Here is a 20597-nt window from a genome sequence, read left to right on the forward strand (position 1 = left end):
AACATGATGCTAATGATTAAGGAGTCAGAACACTAAAATCTTGTCCAAAAATGTTCTATTAAAATTTTTATTCTCTGAATTACATAGTAACTCGACTTCCCAAATATGACTTAGTATCTCCTAAACCACAGGTTCCTCATACATGAAATTTGCATACTTAGGATTTTGTTCCTGTATGCCTTTACAGTAACCACACGCTGTTTGGTTCTACCGTGTATGAACATTTAGTTTCATTCTCTTAGAAATAATTTGAAGAAAGAGAAACTGGGCCTTGAACATACAAAAGGGAGGAGGAATGAACCTCGGAAGAAGATTAGAGAGTTTGTAGTGAAACATTAGGAAAGAATACAGTGACAGAGATAAACTGTACCCAGTGATTTTTGGAGGATGTGGGCTACTGAGATTTGTGTAAGAGTTGCTGGTGGAACTAGTATCAGGGACACGGCAGGACACTGGCAGAATGCATAGATTCAGCGTGACTTATAAATACGTACCAAGTCAAAAAGGCACTGAATATACACATTACAGAAAAACACAGATTTGGGGAAAATGCCTTTTGGAACTAGAGGCAGAATAATGTCGTGTTTTAATTTAGGCTTAACTTGCTGTGTGTTTAGGCCACTTGATTTAACTTTTCTAAGTCTGAGTAGTCTGATCTGGGAGATGAGGGTTATAATAGTACCAACTGAATGAGGTAGCGAGAATTAATTGAGAAAATGCCCTGAAGCCCTTTGCTAGGGTAGTTTACAAATATCAGATACCTAATAATGTTAGCTCTTGCTATTGGTGATGATTAATACATTGTTTTCTGCAATCAGGCAAAATGAATTTACACATATCATTCAAATTCGGGGAGAAGGGTGTAAGACAGTACCTGTTATTTTCTAGATGGTATGTAATGTTTACTAATGGTACCTCTATTTAGAATATATGCTGTCTTTTGTTGTCCTGTTCTAGTGGATGTAAAATACAGAGTTTCATGTGTTTATTACCTATGTCTCTTTCCCCGTCTTATTTTTAGCATGAGAGTTTAAGTTCCTACAGAATTTAACCTACAACTGAAGGATATAACCTACAATTGAAGAACTGTATAAGTTCAGAACTCCTTGCTTCCATTATGTAATTTAATAAATATAATTGTTGGTAACATCACTTTTGTTAATAGTGCTTCTAAAGTGCTTATACGTTTTTAAATATTCTCTCCGTTGTCATGTATACCCTATTTCCACCTTTTCTGGTATTAAATAATTTTATGGAACTAACATAAAAATTTAATTTAGCATACTTTAATATGAGCAGAGTATTGTGAGTGATGTATTAGAGGACATGTCCGTTGGGACACCTTCCCACTCCAGCTCAGTTGACTCTTCTGTCCCCATGCTCCCATAGACCCTATACATTTTCCGTCTCTCTCTCTTTATCCTTTAAACTTATTTGTACCGTCTAACAAATTGCAATCACTTCAGTCTTGATGATAAGAATCATGTCATGCAAGGTTAAGCAGAAAAGACCAGCACTCAGTAGATACTCAGCTGATTTTCGTTAAGTGAGTGAATGAATGCTTGTCCAGTTCTCAGGCCATGGTCAGCAGTGCAACATTAACTGATTCAGTGAATTATGCAATTAAGAAGGCCGTTAGAAACAAGTTAAAGTAAGATAAAAACAAGAAATAAAATTAATAGTAAGCTAATTCCAAAGGCTTTTCTGTGGTATAACTGTCTTTCTTTCTGAAGGTTTCCTGCCCTTCCTCAGATGCTAAATGTCTTAAGCTAGTTGCCCAGTTACTAACTACTCAATTGCCAGCTAAAGGTGACCGATCCAGTCTTTCCCCCTGGAGCATTGAAGAGGGCTCCTGACACACCTGGCGGTGGTTTGAGGCATGAGTTCAGAGCTATAGATCTTACACAGCTCAACTCTCAAAGATACCATAGGTGATGTTAGGGAAATGAATAATATACACAGAAAAAAATGTTTACCGTGTATGTCTAGTAAATGATCATTCATCTCTTTGTTCATAAGAACTTGAATTAAGATACATAATTGTGTAACAGGCAAATGGTAGACATAAATCAACATCAAAAATTACCACCTGGGCCACCCAGCACATGCTGTGTCAACCCAATGTGAGAGCTGTCTTCTTTGCACGTGACAGATAATCAAACAGGAAAGAGTTTGCAGGTGCAACAGGAAGCAGCTTAAAAGACTGGCCTGGTATCATCTGGAGCCTCAGAATATACCATTTACTTCCCATAGTGTGACGACTATCGGCCATAGGTCACAATTGGGCCATAGAACCTTAACCCAGCATGTTGCAGCCTTCCCCTTGCAAGTACCCCCGGAATTGCTGCCGCTGGCCAGTGTCCAAGAATGCCTGAACAGCTGCTCTGACAAATGGGTTTCCCCCATTCAAGACAGCAAATGGGGAGTTGGAGCTGCTTTGCACAACTCCCTGCCTCTAGGTTGCAGAATCTACTTAAAATGATAATAAAATATCTTGCTCTCTGGCACTGTGGCACTGTGGATTTTTCCTTTTAATGCAATCATCCTTCTAAAGAGCTGATTGCAGCTTTTTCTTTTTTTTCTTTTCTTTTCTTTTCTTTTTTTTTTTTCTTTTTCCTTGCTTTTGCTTTTTCTCTCTCCCAGACAGTAAGGATTGTATCCTGGAGCCGCTTTCCCTGCCAGAAAGTCCAGGTGGCACCACCGCTTTAGAAGGTTCTCCATCTGTGCCTTGTATTTTCTGTGAAGAACATTTTCCTATGGATGAACAAGACAAACTTCTGAAGCACATGATTATTGAACATAAGATGGTCATAGCTGATGTCAAGTTGGTTGCTGATTTCCAAAGGTAAGTTTTGGTTTTGGCCATAAGAGAATTAAATTCAGTATTCCATAAAGGAAAGACATAACTTATATATAAGCTTATATATAAAATTATTCTTGTGCAAATGTGAAAATTCATATTCTTTTTCAAGCATTGTTGGGAACAGGGATCCTTGGTTGGAGCCTGCGAAGCCAAAAGGATATTGTCCAAAGAACTCTCAGCTTAAGTGCTGTGATGAGCATTTTTCTGGTTTTCTGACAAAAACCAGGAAAAAAGTAGGGGCAGGGGGAGGTCACTCAATAAACCAAAGGCTTGACATCAGTCAACTGAGGTACTGAGGGGAAGAGGATGAGGAGGATGAAGAACAGAAAGAGATAAGTGGTTCGGGAACTGCCAACATTGGGCATGTGTGAAATGTAGGAACCTCACCTATATAGCTAGGACCCAAAGTGAGCTAAACTCTAATCTATGAGCACCTGACTTAGAATATCCATACCAACAGACAAGTAATATAAGCATATTTTTTTTTCCAGTTCCTGGTTCTTAGAAGAGAAATGCCTTTTCTTAAGCAAATGGAGTGAAGTAGTTTTGTTCATGCTGTTATTAGTTGGCACTTGGAAGTCCAAGTTGACATTTGGAAGCGTTTTCTGTGTACATGCTATCATGGTAGTTAACTGGTTTTGTACAATTACTAAAAGCATACATTTTGGTATAGCTGGCCAGGACCCATTTTTAGATATTCTGCCCTGATTTCTCTACAAAACACTGCAGTAACCCAGATGTTGTAACATCTCTGCATCTGAACTCTATATCTGCCAGACCACATCATTCCTAGCAAGCAGTTTCTTTCTTATGATGGGTCTTGCAAAGCAGCAGCCTATATTACTGAGAGTGGACTATGAAACCAAGCAGGCCTAGAGCTGAACGCAGACTTAGGTGACTTCCTAACCATGTGATGTCCAGCAAACTACTTCACCACTCTAAGCATCAGTTTCCTCATCAGTAAAAGGGGAAAACGCTGACTCACATAAGATTGGTGAGTGTTATATAAAACAGGTGCTGCATATAGCACCAACTAGTACCTGAGACATCTTTTATATCCAATAGATGGTAGCCAAAAATTTTATTCTATTTTTATTACAAAAGATATATTTGAAATGTTAGTTTTCTGCAACTATAGCTTGAGTTTTCAATAGGCATTTATGCTGTTCTGAAACTCTAATTATCATTTGCGAAATAAAACTTTTGAGAAAATTTAATTTAGAATCCTTAACACTTCTAAACCTTGAGAATAAGTTTGTTTTCCAGTTGGAATAGCCAGAAGGCCCACAGGGGTGTTGTTCTCTAACCTTTCAGGTTCCTCTCAATTGCCTGGCACCAATACAGAATGTCTGCCGAGTACCTTCTGCATTATTATGGCCCCCATATCCACTCAGCATTGCAATTTTTGAGTAGATTTTGGTGTTACCTGGTCGGGAAGCAGAGATAGAACAGAATAGCAAAGGGGAATTATGTGCATGATATATGCCACCAGCTGGTTGAATAAACTAATTATTACACAATTTCAGAGGAAGAACTTCATTCTTCTCATTCTCATTCTCATTCATTAATCTTTATTTTCAGTTAAAATATTTGTGCTTTTGTGTGTGTGTGTGTGTGTGTGTGTGTGTGTGTGTGTGTGTCCTGGGAGTATTCTTGGAGCTTCCTTATATATATGATATCTAGTTGTATGTAGTCAGATCTGTTGATTTTGTTTTAGATACTGTTTGGGCTAGAAATTTTCAAATTCTTATCAAGCAACCATTGTCAAGACTATCAAATGAAATACTCTCTTTTTGTGTTTATTTATTTGAGAGAGAGGGAGAGAGCGCTTGAGCATGCCTGAGTGCAGAGTAGGGACAGAGAGAGAATCCCAAGCTGACAGCAGCTCCGGGCTGACCCAGTGTGGGGGTGCTTAGTGAGCCAAAATCATGAGTCGGACTTTTAACCAACTGAGCCACCCAGGTGCCCTGAGATAATCTTTAAATCTTGAATCACTCAGCTTCTCTTTGATGTCATCTCTTCTTTTACTCTGCTTTATCATGTAAATGCAAATTCTCCCCCAGGAATTGGAGAAAAATATGGTGATCTACCAGTGATAATTGACAAACATTAAGGTTTTCTTTCTCCTAAAATCTGTGAGGAATATCTAAATCAGAGTTTGTATTTTCCCTTTGTTCTTATGTATGATAGCTAAGTAGCTATATTTGTACTAATCTCTCTTTTGTATCATTGATATTAATCTCATCAGTGTGTGGACAGGAAAATCAAATTATTTACTAGGTCTCAGACTTAGAAGTCAATAGTTAAATGTTGGAATCGGTCGCCCTCTAAATGCAGTTATGCAATAAAATAGGTGCCTTAATTAAAAAGCAAAAGATACAGGTGCGCCTGGGTGGCTCCGTCAGTTAAGTGTCCAATTTTTGCTCTCGGCTCAGTTCATGATCTCACAGTTCATGGGTTCATGCCCCACATTGGGCTCTATGCTGACACCATGGAGACTGCTTGGCATTCTCTGTCTCCCTTTCTCTCTGCCCCTCCCCCCCCCCACCCCGTCTCTTTGTCTCTCTCTCAAAATAAATAAACTTTAAAAAAATAGAAAAAGAAAAAATACATAGCTGATATATATAAGTGCTTTCTAAATAAAGTGTGTGGTTAACATGTACTTTAAATTTGGAAACCTAAATTTTCCTTGTCAGCCATCCTCCTAATAAGTTTCACTCTTGCGGTTAGTTCAAATTGACTAAGAATGTATGTAAATAAACTCTGTTACTTTTAAATATTTTTTAATATATCCAGTCTCCTTTAGATAATACCCTCCTACTATTTAGGGAAACTAAAAATTCCTCTCCAAAACAATGTAAACATTGACTATTTGTGATAAGAGTTCAGTTGGAATCTTCTTAACATAGGACTTTTTCCGAACTTCAGAAAAGTCACTGGTGTGTGTGCGTGTGTGTATTTACATATATATGTATATGTATTTATGTATATGTGTGTATATATGTATATACACATATATAACTTCCCAGGAATTGTTTCTTCTGAGTACAATGAGTAATAAAGATGATAAATAATAGATGAGATAGACTTATTTTGTGCTTTACAAGAAAGAAGCTATAAATTTTCATGTTAAATATATTTAACATCTTCTTGATCAGAAAAAAGTTAACAGTAAAACTTTCTCAGAATAAAACAAAAGTAAAAATCTCCTTTGTGGGGCCCTTGCATGGCTCAGTCAGTTAAGCATCTGACTTTGGCTCAGGTCATGGTCTCACGGTTCTTGGGTTGAAGACCCACATCGGACTCTGTGCTGACAGCTCAGAGCCTGGAGCCTGCTTTGGATTCCGTGTCTCCCTCTCTCTCTGCCCTCCCCCCCCCCGCCCCCCACCGCTTGCACTCTCTCTCTCAAAAATAAATAAATGTTAAAACAAAAGATCTTTCCTTTGAGCCATCTACCATAGTTATTTATACTGAACTATTTGCTAGCTTTATTCAGTAAATAAAATTTTCCTAGAAGATAAATGCTAACTCCTTAATTCTTGCCCCTTTCTATATTAAATTCCACTAATTCAGTGCTATTTAATTAACAACCATATCTCAAATCTTTATGCCTGTCAGTAAGCACACCAGTTACAGTGAGAGGCTGGGCAAGCAAGATTACTAGGATTTTTTCATGAGATAGTTCAGTGAAACATGATTGAAATTCTTTAAAAGAAAAAAGTATTTGCTGATGACCTAATTACTTTTATGGCTTTTCACTGAAGTACGAGATGCTTTGATTACTGTTTTTCAAACAAAGGGTTCATATCACATATCATTTCTTGGCTGCCTTTAAATATTGAGTGACTGCAGGGGCACCTGGGTGGCTCAGTTGGTTAAGCATCTGACTTCGGCTCAGGTCATGATCTCATGGTTCATGGGTCAAGCTCCACATCGTGCTCTGCACTGACAACTCAGAGCCTGGAGCCTGCTTCAGATTCTGTCTGTCTGTCTGTCTCTCTCTCTCTCTCTCTGTCTCTCTGCCCCTTCCCTGTTCACACTATGTCTCTCTCTCAAAAATAAAAATAAACATTAAAAAAAAATTAAATATTGAGTGACTTCAGTGGTGCGTGGGTGGCTCAGTCGGTTGTGTTCGACTTCAGCCCGGTCATGATTTCATGTCTCATGAGTTCGAGCTCCACGTCAGGCTGTGTGCTGACAGCTCAGAGCCTGGAGCGTGCTTTGGATTCTGTGTCTCCCTCTCTTTGCCCCTCCCCCACTCGCATTTTTTCTCTCTCTCTCTCTCTCTCTCTCTCTCAAAAATAAACATTTTTTAAAAAATTTAATAGATAGATAAATAAAAAATATTGAGTGATTGCGTTTTTAGCTTTAAATAAATTAGACAAATAAGAAAAAATGAAGAAGAGACGGATTAACTGATGCCTTAGCATTCAATATCACCCAGATAGCCTTCAGTGGAATGTAATCAGGAATGAAGAACCTCTCCATGTATTGTATTGTATCAGTAGCCATGATGAAACTTCACATCGAACTTGACTTTCCTGGCTTTTTTTTTTTTTTTTAACTCTGTTACCTCGGCACCCAGTTCCACTGTATGGATTCGATTTCTCATGAAAATAGATGGCTGTGTAGTACAGTTTGGAAGAACAATACATCTTCTGTTCCTGACAGGAGTAGAGGTTCTCCTGTGTTCCTTCATCCCTGGCACCACTTTGCAATAGAAAATATGCTGAGGGGAGAATGAGAAAAATGGCTAGGAATGCCATTTTTATTTTCTTAAGTCTCTTGCCTTTTATTTCTCCCTTTTTGTCTCTCCCCTTGTCCAGGGGAAGGGGCAAGGAGCGGTTAAGCAACCGCTGGGGAATGGAAGAAAATGAGAATAAGAGTAGCTGTGTAAGTGCTGTAGCTGCCCCAAGTGACCAAAGAATAATGTTTCAGCCTTTTGTAGATACCTTTCTTCTTTTTGTATGTGTTGATGGATCTGATACGCACTTGCCTTCTGCATCTGACACTTCTAATATGGAAGCCAACACGCTAAACATAGGGTCAGTATTTATGGCTTGAGGCTGAGTTGGAGCTTCAGATAGGTCATTTTCAGATCTCTTAAGATAAGGTCTAGCACTATTCTATAAGGAAAGAGTTCTCTCCTTGCTTACTTAACCAACCAGGTCCTCAGTATGGTTGTACATGAGAAGAAAAAACTGAAAACGTGGTTTTATTTTCATACATTAGTCTTTTACTTCTTTTCCTTATATATTCCATACTCAGTGTTGTCATCTGTTTATATTTATATGTGTCACAGTTCTCTCTCTCAGACCTCTCTCCCGGCACCAATTTTTTTTTCCAGTACATGAATGCCCTTTCTGTAGAGGACTATGGGGTCGGGACAATAATGTTAAGAAAAGGGGAAGTAAGAATAAAAAAGAGACAAAATATGGAGAGTTGACGTCTACTTAGAGAACCTTACAGGAATTTTTAAATGCTCTTCTACCTCTTAAAAACATTTTTTGGGGGCACCTGGGTGGCTCAGTCAGTTAAGCATCTGACTTCAGCTCAGGTCATGATCTCACGAGTACAAGCCCTGCATTGGACTCTGTGCTGACAGCTCAGAGCCAGGAGCCTGCTTCAGATTCTGTTTCCCTCTCTCTCTGCCCCACTTCCTGTTCATGCTTTATCTCTCTCTGTCTCTCTCTCTCTCTCTCTTTCTCTCAAAAATGCATAAACAGTAAAAAAAAAAAAAAAAAAAAATTCTTGTTAACCTACTACTATGTGCAAAATGTTGCTAGTTGCTATAACAAGCTATTTAAGGGGTGCCTGGGTGGCTCAGTCAGTTAAGCTTCCAACTTTGGCTCAGGTCATGATCTCATGGTTCAAGAGTTCAAGCCCTGCCATCAGTCTCCACACTGACAGTGCAGAGCCTGCTTGGGATTCTCTCTCCTTCTCTCTCAGCCCCTCCCCACGCTCATGCGTGAATATGCACTCTCTCTCAAAATAAACATTTTAAAAATGAAATGTCAACCTTTCCATTGCCTTTCTCCACATGAAGGAGACCACATTCTCTTCTTGGTACCATTTGATAATGAGATTGCAGTTGCCAGTAGAAATCTTGTTAGATAAATGGGAAGATGAACAGCTTGTTGAATCCTGTCATCTTACTCCTCCTTTCATCAGATAATGCAGGTTTGGGTGTTATACTTTGCTTTTAAATTTAGCCAATGTGCTTCTTCTAATTCTGCTCAGTAGATACAGGAATTATAAGCTTGGTTATTTTTCCAATGATCTGCCTCATTTCAGACAGTGGGCACAAATGAAATTTCTCTGTCTTGTTATATATATGTTGAATTTATATATAACTTATATAATATATATAAGAAGTCTTGTTATATATATGTTGAATTTATATATAACTTATATAATATATATAAGAAGTCAGAATTTAGACTGACTTCTCATTGCCTTATTATTTTGCTTTCAGTTCTTTTTTGTGGGAAACCAAATAGCTATGTCCTGGTTAAGGAGATTATAGGGAACACATTACACTGCTTTCTCACCCTGCTGAAAACAGGGGACCAGTATCTAGTTAATGCAGACCAATATCTGGTTAATATCTATATAGGGGTTGGGTCCTGCTTGTGCTCATGAATTCCTTAGACCAAGTTATCTATGGAATATCTTATCTTGTTCTCCACCCTGCTTTCGGCATCTGCTCTTTTGTAGTCTTGGGAATGCCTTGTTTTTTTGCATGCTTTGTATACTTTCTTACTGGCACGTAGCCACTGACATTGCACAATGTTTTCCCTATAATCTATGCCTAATAAATATGGGAGCCTGAGAGCAACTCAGGGAGACTTCCCTTGGCCTCCCTCTCAGCTCTCTTGTGGAGTCTTGAGTAATCCGTCCTTTCTGCCATTCTCACCCTTGCTGGACAAACCAAAAGCTGAACCCACAATTGGTGACCCGACATGATAAGCTGAACCCACACTTTTTGTGTATAAGATGACCACCCAGCTTTCATTGTATTGGAAAATGTGTGATAAAGCCTGTCTAAGCATTGTTACATTTAAAATTCATATAAACATAGATGCAATTTCAGAAAAACTTCTTTATCACATAAAAATAAATCATTTTTAATGTTCCCATATATCTGTTTATTGAATTTGGGAATAGTAAAGTTTAATCATTTCCATTCCTTTACAGAGTAATTTCATTTCATTGAATATTTATTTCATATTTCTACAATGCTCTGCTGCCTTTCCATTTACAAATTTTCTAGCAATTATCAGTCAACAATTTTATTGTTTTGGGATAATTAAATGTTCTTATCAAACCCTATCACTCTAAAGTAAGTAGTATATTGAGTCTTCTTACCATCCTTTCTTTTTGATTATTCTAAGGTACATTTTATATTGGAGGAAAAGGTTCACTGAACAGCCCGTGACAGATTTTTGTAGTGTGATAAGAATCAATTCCACAGCTCCACTTGGTAAGTATACATCTTAGCTACTGTCTTTTCCCTACAATGCAAAAATTCAAAGGATAATCTTACTTTCTTATATTAGAATTCTCACTTTCACGATAGCTAAAATTAAATTGTTCTGTTTATGTTGCCTGACTTCAATAAAGCTAAAGCAGAGCTGTGTACCAGAAGAAAGATTCTAATAGACATATATATATATATATATATATATATGTTTTTTAAAAGAATAAATCTTCCTGGGAAAAGATGATAAATATCATTTCTCATTTATTTTCCTAATCTCTCAACAGAAGAACAAGACAATTACTTTTTGTTATGTGATGTTTTGCCAGAAGATAGAGTACTTAGAGAGGAACTTCAGAAACAAAGACTGGTAAGAATTATTTTAGAGAGTGAACAGTGTGTTGGAAATACATGCAAAATCACTTTTGTTATTTTTGTTTGTTTGTTTTCACTTTTTAACCTGTAAACTTTCATGCACAAAAGAAACAATACAAAAAGACCTTAAAATGAGAAAAGTATCCACTTGATTGGAAATTAAAGTATTTCATGTTAAAAATGCAGTGAGAATTTTTGGCTTTGTTTTGCTTCCTGGATTATCTCTAAAATAACAACAGGGCTTACACATTTTAGTGTAATTTTAGCTACCTGGCACATGCTAGGGTTCAGCAGTTGTGGAAAAATGCCCTCAGCTAAAATTGAGTTGAATTAATTAACTTTTTTTCTCCTCCTCACTGGAATGTGCTATACACTGGCACTTCTTTTATTCTCCTTATGAATTAAGCATATGGTTTGATCACAGTAGCCTTTCTCATTTTCAGCCTTAATCATAAGCAAGCTTATTTGAATATCTCAGCATTTTTGGTCTGTAAAAAAGGTAACTATATATAAGTGTGAAAAATTTTATGTTCGTAAGTTGAACAGAAATTGGCTCATTTTTTTTAAGTTAATAATTTTGCTTAAAAATATGCAGTTTTCCATTATTTGTGATTTAGTCTCAACTGTTACTTGAAAGTGACTTGCTCTTCATTTAGTAGTTACCTGTTAAGTGTTCCAGTGTCTTTGGATTGGGCTAGATAACGTTATGAAACAGAACTGTGATTTCAGTGTTCCTACTAAATTCTCAGGACATCTAAGAATAAAATAAATCCTATCTACCATAGTCCTAGGATTTAAGAAAGTCTTGGGGTGCCTGGGTGGCTCAGTCGGTAGGATTTAAGAAAGTCTCCTGAATGGGGCGCCTGGGTGGCTCAGTTGGTTAAGCTTCTGGCTTCAGCTCAGGTCATGATCTGAGTTTGTGAGTTAGAGCCCCGCCTTGGGCTCTGTGCTGACAGCTCAGAGCCTGGAGCCTGCTTCAGATTCTGTGTCTCTTCCTGTCTCTGCCCCTCCCCTGCTCATGCTCTGTCTCTCTCTCCATCTCTCAATAATAAATAAACATTAAAAAAAAAAAAAAAAAAGGAAAGTCTCCTGAAGCACATTATATTCTGTAAACATCCCAAATGATTATTTCTCACATAAGGAGAGATGATATTGTTAGATGTTGATTTATATGTAAGAAAAATTAGGCTTTTACTATAGCACCAAACCAGTAAAGAAACAGGACTCTCTAAGTTTTTCTTCTTTCCCTATTGTGATGTCTTAAGAAATCTACAAAACAAGGATGAATTTACCGTCGTATTTTATGGATTTTGTTTGCTTGTGCTTATTCATAATTGTTTATTGCTTTGCATTTTTTCACTGTTGCTCACAGTGGCCTTAATGAAGATTGATCTAACTGACATAATCCTGGTGCCCCCCCCCCAAAGATTTCTTTGTATCAAACCCTACTGCTTCACCCATCACTATTACCACATACACAGAATCTTTACTGTATGTCTACAGATAGATACAGTCCCTAGAAATACTATATCTATAAAATTTAGGTGACCTTTTAAGATTCTGACACTAATTTCAACATGTGTTTGTTTTTGTTTTTGTTTTCCCCAAATCACTAATCAATTCTCCAACACCAGCTGAGTGTCCTACAATTCAACTCAATTCTGACACAATCTCCTGAGAGATAGTATCGGATTCCACAGGTTAAGGGCTCAGTCCCACAAATCTGCCCTCCACTTCAGATGTCAGTCATAAGTCCAGGTTGTTACCTGTGCTTCTGACCCACTGACTATATAAATCAGAGGTTTCCATGACCCTCCCCCCCGCCCACCACTGCTGCCTTGAGTTGATTAATTTGCTAGAGGAGCTCACTCTAGGAAATCAGTTTACTCACTAGATTTCCTGTTTATTTCAAAGGATATCAAAGAATATGAATCAGTAGCCAGCTGAAAAGCTACATGGGATGAAGTCCCAAGCAAAGGAGCTTCTATCCCTGTAGAGTTTGAGGCCTGGCAAGACAGCACATGGATGCGTTCTGGTTCATAAACATGGAAGCTCTCCAAACCTTGTCCCTTTGGGTTTTTTATGGAGGCTTTGTTACTTAAGATATGTCTGATTAATTCATTGGCCATTGGTGATTGAATTCAGTCTCCATCCCGTCTCCCCTCCAAAATTCCAATCCCGTAATCACATGGTTGGCTCCACTGACCACCATTCCTCATCCTTAGCTTAGTGCTTTCCAAAAGTCACCTCATTAACATATCAAAAAACACTTTTTATAGGTCTCAACACTTCGGATTTTAGGAGCTATGTGCAAGGACAAAGACTGAATATATGTTTCTTATATATATAAATTAATATAATTTAATGTAATGTAATATATATAAATTAATATAATTTATATATAATATAAATATAAATAAATATAAATATATAAATAAATATAAAATATATATAATTTATATATAATGTAATATATATAAATTAATATAATTTAATGTAATGTAATAATATATAATGTAATCTATAAATTACAACAGCACACCTTTTTACCAACTTTATAGACTGACAAAGTGATAGATTTGATAAAAGTGTTATAGCAGCTTAAGCAAAATGTGAAATTGCAGTCAGTTCATACATATGAATATATTTGTTGAATTCCTCCTTACCTACATGATCATACAAAGAAAAAAATGAGGGGCACCTGGGTGGCTCAGTTGGTTGAGTTTCTGACTTTGGCTCAAGTCATGATCTCACGGTCCGTGGGTTTGAGCCCCGCATCAGGCTCTGTGCTGATAACTGACAGCTCAGAGCCTGGAGCCTACTTTGGATTCTGCGTCTCCCTCTCTCTCTCTGACCCTCCCCCATTCATGCTCTGTCTCTCTCTCTCTCTCTCAAAAATAAGTAAACATTAAAAAAAAAAAATTTTTAAGTGCAAGGCACAGTTCATGACATAAAAAAGCATACAGTCTAGAGAGAAAAGCAAATATGTGTTCTTATCTCAGTACCGGAGATGATAGAATATCTTATAGGGCTGTGAAGATTGAGATAATGCATGTAATACACTTAGAACAAACAGTATCTGCCACATAGAAAGTGCTCAATAAATGTTGTAGACAAATAACACTAATAATACTGTGTCTTAACAACGAAATGGATTTGGATAATTAGTGAGTTGTGGAAATGGGAAGAAAAGTGCTTATGGATCTAAATATTCAAGATGTCAGGAAAATTGATTAAATCTAATCTGGCTATGGTAGAAAGATTTTTGGAGGAGGAGTATGGGATGGATTTAAAGAGATGTGATGTAATTAAATTGTAGAAATCCTTCAGTGCCAGGAACATTTACTTTGTGATAGAAAAGACCCATCGATGTCTCCTCACTGTCTCTGAAAATGAAGTGGAGCTCTGTAAAAATCCACTTAAAGCTGATAAATCCTGGCAAAGAGCAGACCAACTGGGAGATATGGAAAGAAGTTAACCATTACTGAGTGCCAGCCATATGCCATGCCTTGCCTTAGGTCCTTTATAATAACCCTGTGAAGTAGCTATTAAATGCTGTTCTGTTGATGAGGAAACTGTGGCATAGAAAGACTAATTTGCCCAGGACGACATAGTGAACAAGAAGCGGAGCTGGGACTTTAAGCCAAGTGTGCCCGATACATGTCTTTGTAAGGGGTGCCATGACAGTCTAGTAGTAATTTATTCAACTTCCCATATGTCTTACTGTTATTCTGGACTCTGTGAATTACTCCATCGTGGATGCTCATGGTCTGACAGGTCAGGGTAGGGAAAGGATTGAGGCTAACAATGGAGTTTAGGGAAAGCAGAGATTTCCAATTGGCTGTCACTGGGAATCATGGCCAAAGGATCAAAAAGAAAAGATTTGCCAGAAAGCAGGAAGACAGGCTAAATTTGCAGTCAGTCATTTCATCACAACTTTACGCTCTATAGTGTGGAAACATGAGGTTGGTGTAGATGACCTTCCTTTAGGAGTTTGCATTGATGACAAAATATCTCTCTTTTATGTTATGAGCTCTACACATCAGTAATAGGCATTTCCAGATGAAATCCAACTGATCAAATGGAACAGCTTTCATTAAAGGCAATAATACATCTTTATTCCATCAAGAACAAGAACTTTTTTTTTCATTTTTTTTTTTTAATGTTTATTCTTGAGAGAGAGAGAGACAGAGCAGGAGCGGGGGAGGGGCAGAGTGAGAGAGGGAGACAATCTGAAACAGGCTCTTGGCCGTGAGCAGTCAGCACAGAGCCCTATGCAGGGCTCGAACTCACAAACCAAGAGATCATGGCCTAAGCTGAAGTCGGATGCTTAACTGACTGAGCCACCCAGGTGCCCCAAGGACAAGAACTTTTTCAACCAATTTTAAGAATATGCATTGGTGTACCATTCCTGAAAGGTGCTTTGTTATCAAGTATTGGAACTCTTGAAGAGGTTTATGCCCTTGTTCTTCTCCAAGAACTCCTCCTAATAGAATTATACACCCAGAGGGTTAAGTCAACGACTCTGCCACAGCTTGACAGTTTTTCCTTATTTAGTCTTTCCTTATTTGCTATTGATTGTATTTTACCAAACTTTCTCTTCATTCATCAGACTTTCAATCTAACTGCTGGAAAATATACTTTAAACTAGTCAAGCTGCTTTATGGTAATGGGTATATAATCTAAGCTGTGTTTAAGTGAACTCAGCTCAGGATCAGTAGCATCTCAACTCCAGTCCATGAGGAGGACCCTCAAACTAGAGTACTAGTGTGGCATTTGCTGTCCTGATTTGCATTAATGGTAACTTGTATGTGGATTATTCTTTGATATTTACTCTTTCATTTGGAACTCTTTATTGAGTTCATAGGATTTGAGTTCATACTCACATGATTTGAGTTCATATTGACTTTGTAACTTCTTTGAGGGCAGGAGTTGTGTCTTATATTTAAGTATCCTTCAGTAGTACTCAATATATTGCTAAGTTCATATTGGTGTTTTTCCCCAAACTCCATTTTTTTTTAATTCTTATTTCTGTGTGAGTAGCTAGAGACATATAGTCTAAATGATTCACTTCATCTTACCATAGCAGATTTAAGGCTAGAGCGATAGTTCTTTTTTCATTTTCTTCTAGACCACTGGTTCCTTGAGACATTTGTGAGTTTCATGTGTTCCTATTTTTCATTTTGAAAGGCTTAATTCCTATTTATCACTTCTTTGAATTTTTTTATTTGTATTCAGAAGGGAACTACAGAATTAGGAAAGATTCTTGAGAGTTTAATAGGTTGTATACATTCATTTCTTAAGTTTCTTCTTTAAAAGTGTTCCCTTGATCTCACCATTTTACCTTAATGTCCTCCAGTGACTCTCTATGCTCTTTTCTCTTCAGTGGGTGTATGTAAGTTTCTCAAGGTCTTGTCTCTCATCCAGGTTGTGTACTCTCATAACTACTACCGCTACACTAACAGCTCAAATACTGGTGCTGGTGTAGAGTAGGCAGTTAGAATAAATACCTTTTGATTGAGTTCGTTTATAGCTTTCATCCTGGCTCACCTCTGAACCCCAGTTCTAACTGCCCTTATGTTAAACTTCTCCATACAGATTTCCAATAACACCTTAAGTTGAATGTGCCTAAAACTGAACTTATTTCTTTCTCTACTGAAGTGTGTGATTTGCCTGTTTTCTTCTGTAATGATACCACCATTCTCCTAATCACTCAATTGGGAAATTTCTAGGAACATCTTTAATTCCTGTCAGTTCCACCTCTGAGTCCCATATCCGTACCCTTCTTTGTAATCCTCGTGCCTTTTATCTCGCCTTCCCAATGGACTTACCTCTCCAATCAACTGGCATTACCTCCAGAACTTTAATAGTAAAATATATAGCAGATCATTTTATTCTCTTCTGCTAAAACCTGCAATGGTCTTTATTATCTATATATTCTTTTTTTTAACGTTTATTTATTTTTGAGACAGAGAGAGACACAGCATGAACGGGGGAGGGGCCAAGAGAGAGGGAGACACAGAATCGGAAGCTGGCTCCAGGCTCTGAGCCATCAGCCCAGAGCCCGACGCGGGGCTCGAACTCACGGACCGCAAGATTGTGACCTGAGCTGAAGTCGGACGCTTAACCGACTGAGCCACCCAGGCGCCCCTATTATCTATATATTCTTAAGATTTTCTGGATTAAGTCTGTATGTCAGTGTCTTTTACCTTTCAGTTACCCAATGTCAGTTCATTAATTTATTGAATAAATATTTATCTTGCAGCAGACAGCGTTCTGGATGTTGTTGCTATAGCAGTGGGTGAAATAGGCCACATTCCCTGCCCTCTAGTGAAAAACTGCATGTCTCACATTTACTTAAGTGTATTAGATACTTTCAGGACTCTGCTTCATCACCCAGTAATACCAGCCCCACCTGTCCACCTGTATAAATAACATACCCCTCAAGATACTGCTTAAATGCCACATTTGCCACAAAAGCTTCCCGGATGCCACCTGTCAGAATTAATAATCTCGGTTGAGCTCTTTTAATGCACTATTTTATTTGGCTTTTCAATTATAGCTAGTTTAAAAATCTATCTTCCTTACTGGAATAGATGCTTCTTAAGAGTTGGGACTGTCATGTTTACTTTGTATCTTCTCAGCCTTATTCATAAAGATTTAACTTAAGGGGCACCTGGGTGACTGACTCAGTTGGTTAAGCATCCGACTTCAGCTCAGGTCATGATCTCATGGTTCACGAGTTCGAGACCTGCATCTGGCTCTGTGCTAACAGTGCAGAGCCTGGAACCTGCTTCAGATTCTGTGTCTCCCTTTCTCTCTGCCCCTCCCCTGCTCACACTCATTTTCTCTCTCAAAAATAAATAAACATTAAAAAAAAAAAAAACTTTTAAATAAAGAGTTAACTTAATTTTAATCTTTAAGTGTTGGTGAGATATTTCTATAAAACCATAGAGTCAGATGTCCCTGATTTTTAAAAGGGATATAAAGTATCAAGGCAGACATCTTTAATCACTGGGTTACACTTTAGCATTAAAAAGCACTAGTTTTTCAATTTGGCTATGGGAGAAGATGTGGCATTCATAGGTCTCAGTAGTAAGATGTAACTTTTAATTAAATTAGGATAAGAGGAAATATCCATTTAACTGCATGGAAGTTTCTTTTTTTTAATCACTATTATAAATGTCAACTTAAGCAGTAATTCATGACAACTATAAATGTTTTATGACAATTACAAAAAAATTTTTAAAAAAAAGTTTTTAATGCTACTTCATATATTCCACTTTCCCCCCACAATAAAACAACAAAATGAAATTCTATGTCTCCGCCTAAGATTTTTTTTACTCGTGCCATTTTTCTTTATAGATTTTAGAGATTTTTAGTAAAGTATTAAATTACTTTCTATAGTGTCTTCAAAGTAAAAAGTCATTTTGCATTTAAACCTTTCTTCCATAATTCCTACCCTTGAAAGGACAAGCCCTCTAATTGCATCTAGAATAAGTTTCCCAAATATAATGTGATATCTCCCTTTGAATTGTAACATTGTTAACAATCAACATAGATCAAGTTAGCAAAAATGACCATTGAGTGATTTTAACCTTCAGATTAGTTAATGTTTCTGTTCAGGAAACATGAAAACTCAGCCTGAAACTATACTACACTGAATTCTCAAGTTTACCACTTTGAACTCCTTCAACAGAACTTGAAATTTACATGGCACTTTTTATACACATTGGCTCTGTGAGACCAGTAAGATGATATCATTGTTTTTGTTTAGATAGAAAATACAGGGCCAAAGATGCTGGGAGAAATGTTCAAGGCCACAGTTATCTACTGACTGAAAAAGGAAGAGAAGCAAGTCAGACTTTTACTATTTCCCACCCCACCCCCACGCGCCATTCTTTTTCCACTTGTACCAGAATCCTTTATCCAATGTGATCCTACTTCTGGAAGCAGAAGTGACATTTTCTAAACTGACATTTGTTACAACGAATAAAATTGGAAGAATGGTATATAAATACATATGTAAATAAATAATAGTGTTTTGTTTCTATTGCTAATATTTTTTTAAGAAAATCCAATTTCTTTATTATCTTAAATCAGTGGTAGATTTCTTACTCCTTTGGGCCTAAGCTTGTTACATTTTCTTTTAAAACTTGAAGATGGTGTGTTTTCAGAGTTTCCCCTATCTTTAGAGAAACATAGGGGTATCCCTGACCTTGAGTTTATCCAAGAAAATACTTCCTTTGACGGAGTATTATGATTGTGCTGATCCGTGCCATAGCTCTCTCCTCTTTTAGTGTCAGAGGTGGGCATTTTGCAGTCTTCTATAGCCACCTTTCCACTTTTTAATTCTTCCTCTTTTTGCCTAGGCTAGATTCCCTCATATCTTTAGTACAAATAGAAATGAGGCTTTTCTAATTCTCATGTGTTTAACTCTTGCAATTTTTTTTCTTCTGTACTTCTGCTTTTCTGTTTTTCATAGTAATGGTCTGTTCCGTGTAACGGTTACCTTTATGTAATTTTTTTCTCTAGTAGCTAATTCTTCTAGATGTTCTATCTCTCCTGTCTCTTCCTTTCTTTTCAGAAGACACTTCAGTATGACTCTAAGTAGAATAAAAATGCTGTCTTTCTATCCTATGTAGCAAGCAGATGGTTGTTGCTGTTATCATTGCAGTTTCAGAAGGGGTAGGAGGTGCTGATGTCTTTCAAAAAGGTGGAATATTAGTCACATCGAACCTCGTGGATTTGTGGGAGTATATATCATAAACCAGTTAAGAAATTTCTCTCTGGCTTTTATGTTTTACTGTCTTGCTTTAGTCTTTGACATATCTTTTCTCATTTATTTATTAAGATCCTTGATATTATTGTCAGAGGGAACTTTCTTTCAGCTCTCATAAATTGCTGAGAACAGTGGATTTTATTGTTCTGTTTTAAGAAATGGTATTGTGTCATTGAGAGTCCTTGCTTTCATACAGCTACTCCTGCCTCTATGTGCAGAGGTGTGTTTTTGTTAAAGTATAGTAAGTATCCTGTATGTGTATATTGCTAACATAAATTCAGAATGCTGAAGTGCTGAAGTCATCAGATTCTGGCAGACAGGTTAGTCTTTCCTGGAGCTACCTGGCATTTTTTTGACACTTAAAAAGGAATTCTTTGGGGAGAATGAGTAGCTTTTTACTTGACCCCTACTCAGAGGGCTTCTAACATATTTAAGGAACTTGCAGGCAGATTCTGTTCTGAACATAGTTGAAACTATACATCAGTATCTTTACACAAAATGTCTTCATTTCCATTTTACTTTGTTAATCAAACTTGTTCTCGAATCCTTAAATTAGTGGAAGTTTACTGAGATTTTTGTACTTTAATTTCCTTACACTGAATTTTTATATTAGATAAAGGATGTGATAGAAAAAATAAGCATTTACCAAAACTGAGTGAGATCAAAATGAAAATACCCTGCTTATTGTCAGAAGATATGAGAAAAGGCAGAAAGAACAAGAGAAGGTGATGTTAGTTTTTATCCTTCCTGAGTCTGAAACATTTGGAAGACTGTTTCAGTAGTTCATATGCTGTTCACTCATTCAACTCATGTAACTCTAATAATTGAAATTTTCCAATACTTTCAAATTTATTTGGAGTAAAAGTCAAGACTCCTTACCAAGATCCCAAAGGGTCTAGTGCCTGTTTCTCTCACCCACTTGGATCACTGCTTCCAGCCACAGTGGCCATGTCTCCATCCCTGTCCCTTAGACACACCAAGCTCTGTCCAGCATCTCATGTTGTTTGCACTTGCACTTGCTATTTGCTCTGCTTGCGATACTGTTCTCCGAAATCTCATGGTTTTCCTGAAGAGGAAGGGAAGAGTTTTTGGAGAAG

At 37.3% G+C, this 20597-nt stretch overlaps 1 protein-coding gene across 4 annotated transcripts in view; it reads left to right on the top strand.

Annotated features, from left to right (window-relative positions):
- ZNF277 (zinc finger protein 277) overlaps window positions 1–20597 on the top strand; it is a 113307-nt gene that overhangs the window by 64004 nt on the left and 28706 nt on the right. For 3 of the 4 annotated variants that reach the window (XM_060632902.3, XM_060632905.2, XM_060632904.3), the window contains 3 exons: window positions 2644–2845; window positions 10258–10346; window positions 10631–10713. In XM_060632902.3, coding sequence (XP_060488885.1) covers window positions 2644–2845; window positions 10258–10346; window positions 10631–10713 — 374 coding nt within the window. The remainder of the gene's footprint in view (window positions 1–2643; window positions 2846–10257; window positions 10347–10630; window positions 10714–20597) is intronic. The other variant, XM_060632903.2, reaches the window with a different exon arrangement.

Source organism: Panthera onca, chromosome A2 (assembly GCF_046562875.1).
Source record: "Panthera onca isolate mPanOnc1 chromosome A2, mPanOnc1 haplotype 2, whole genome shotgun sequence".
NCBI lineage: Eukaryota > Metazoa > Chordata > Mammalia > Carnivora > Felidae > Panthera > Panthera onca.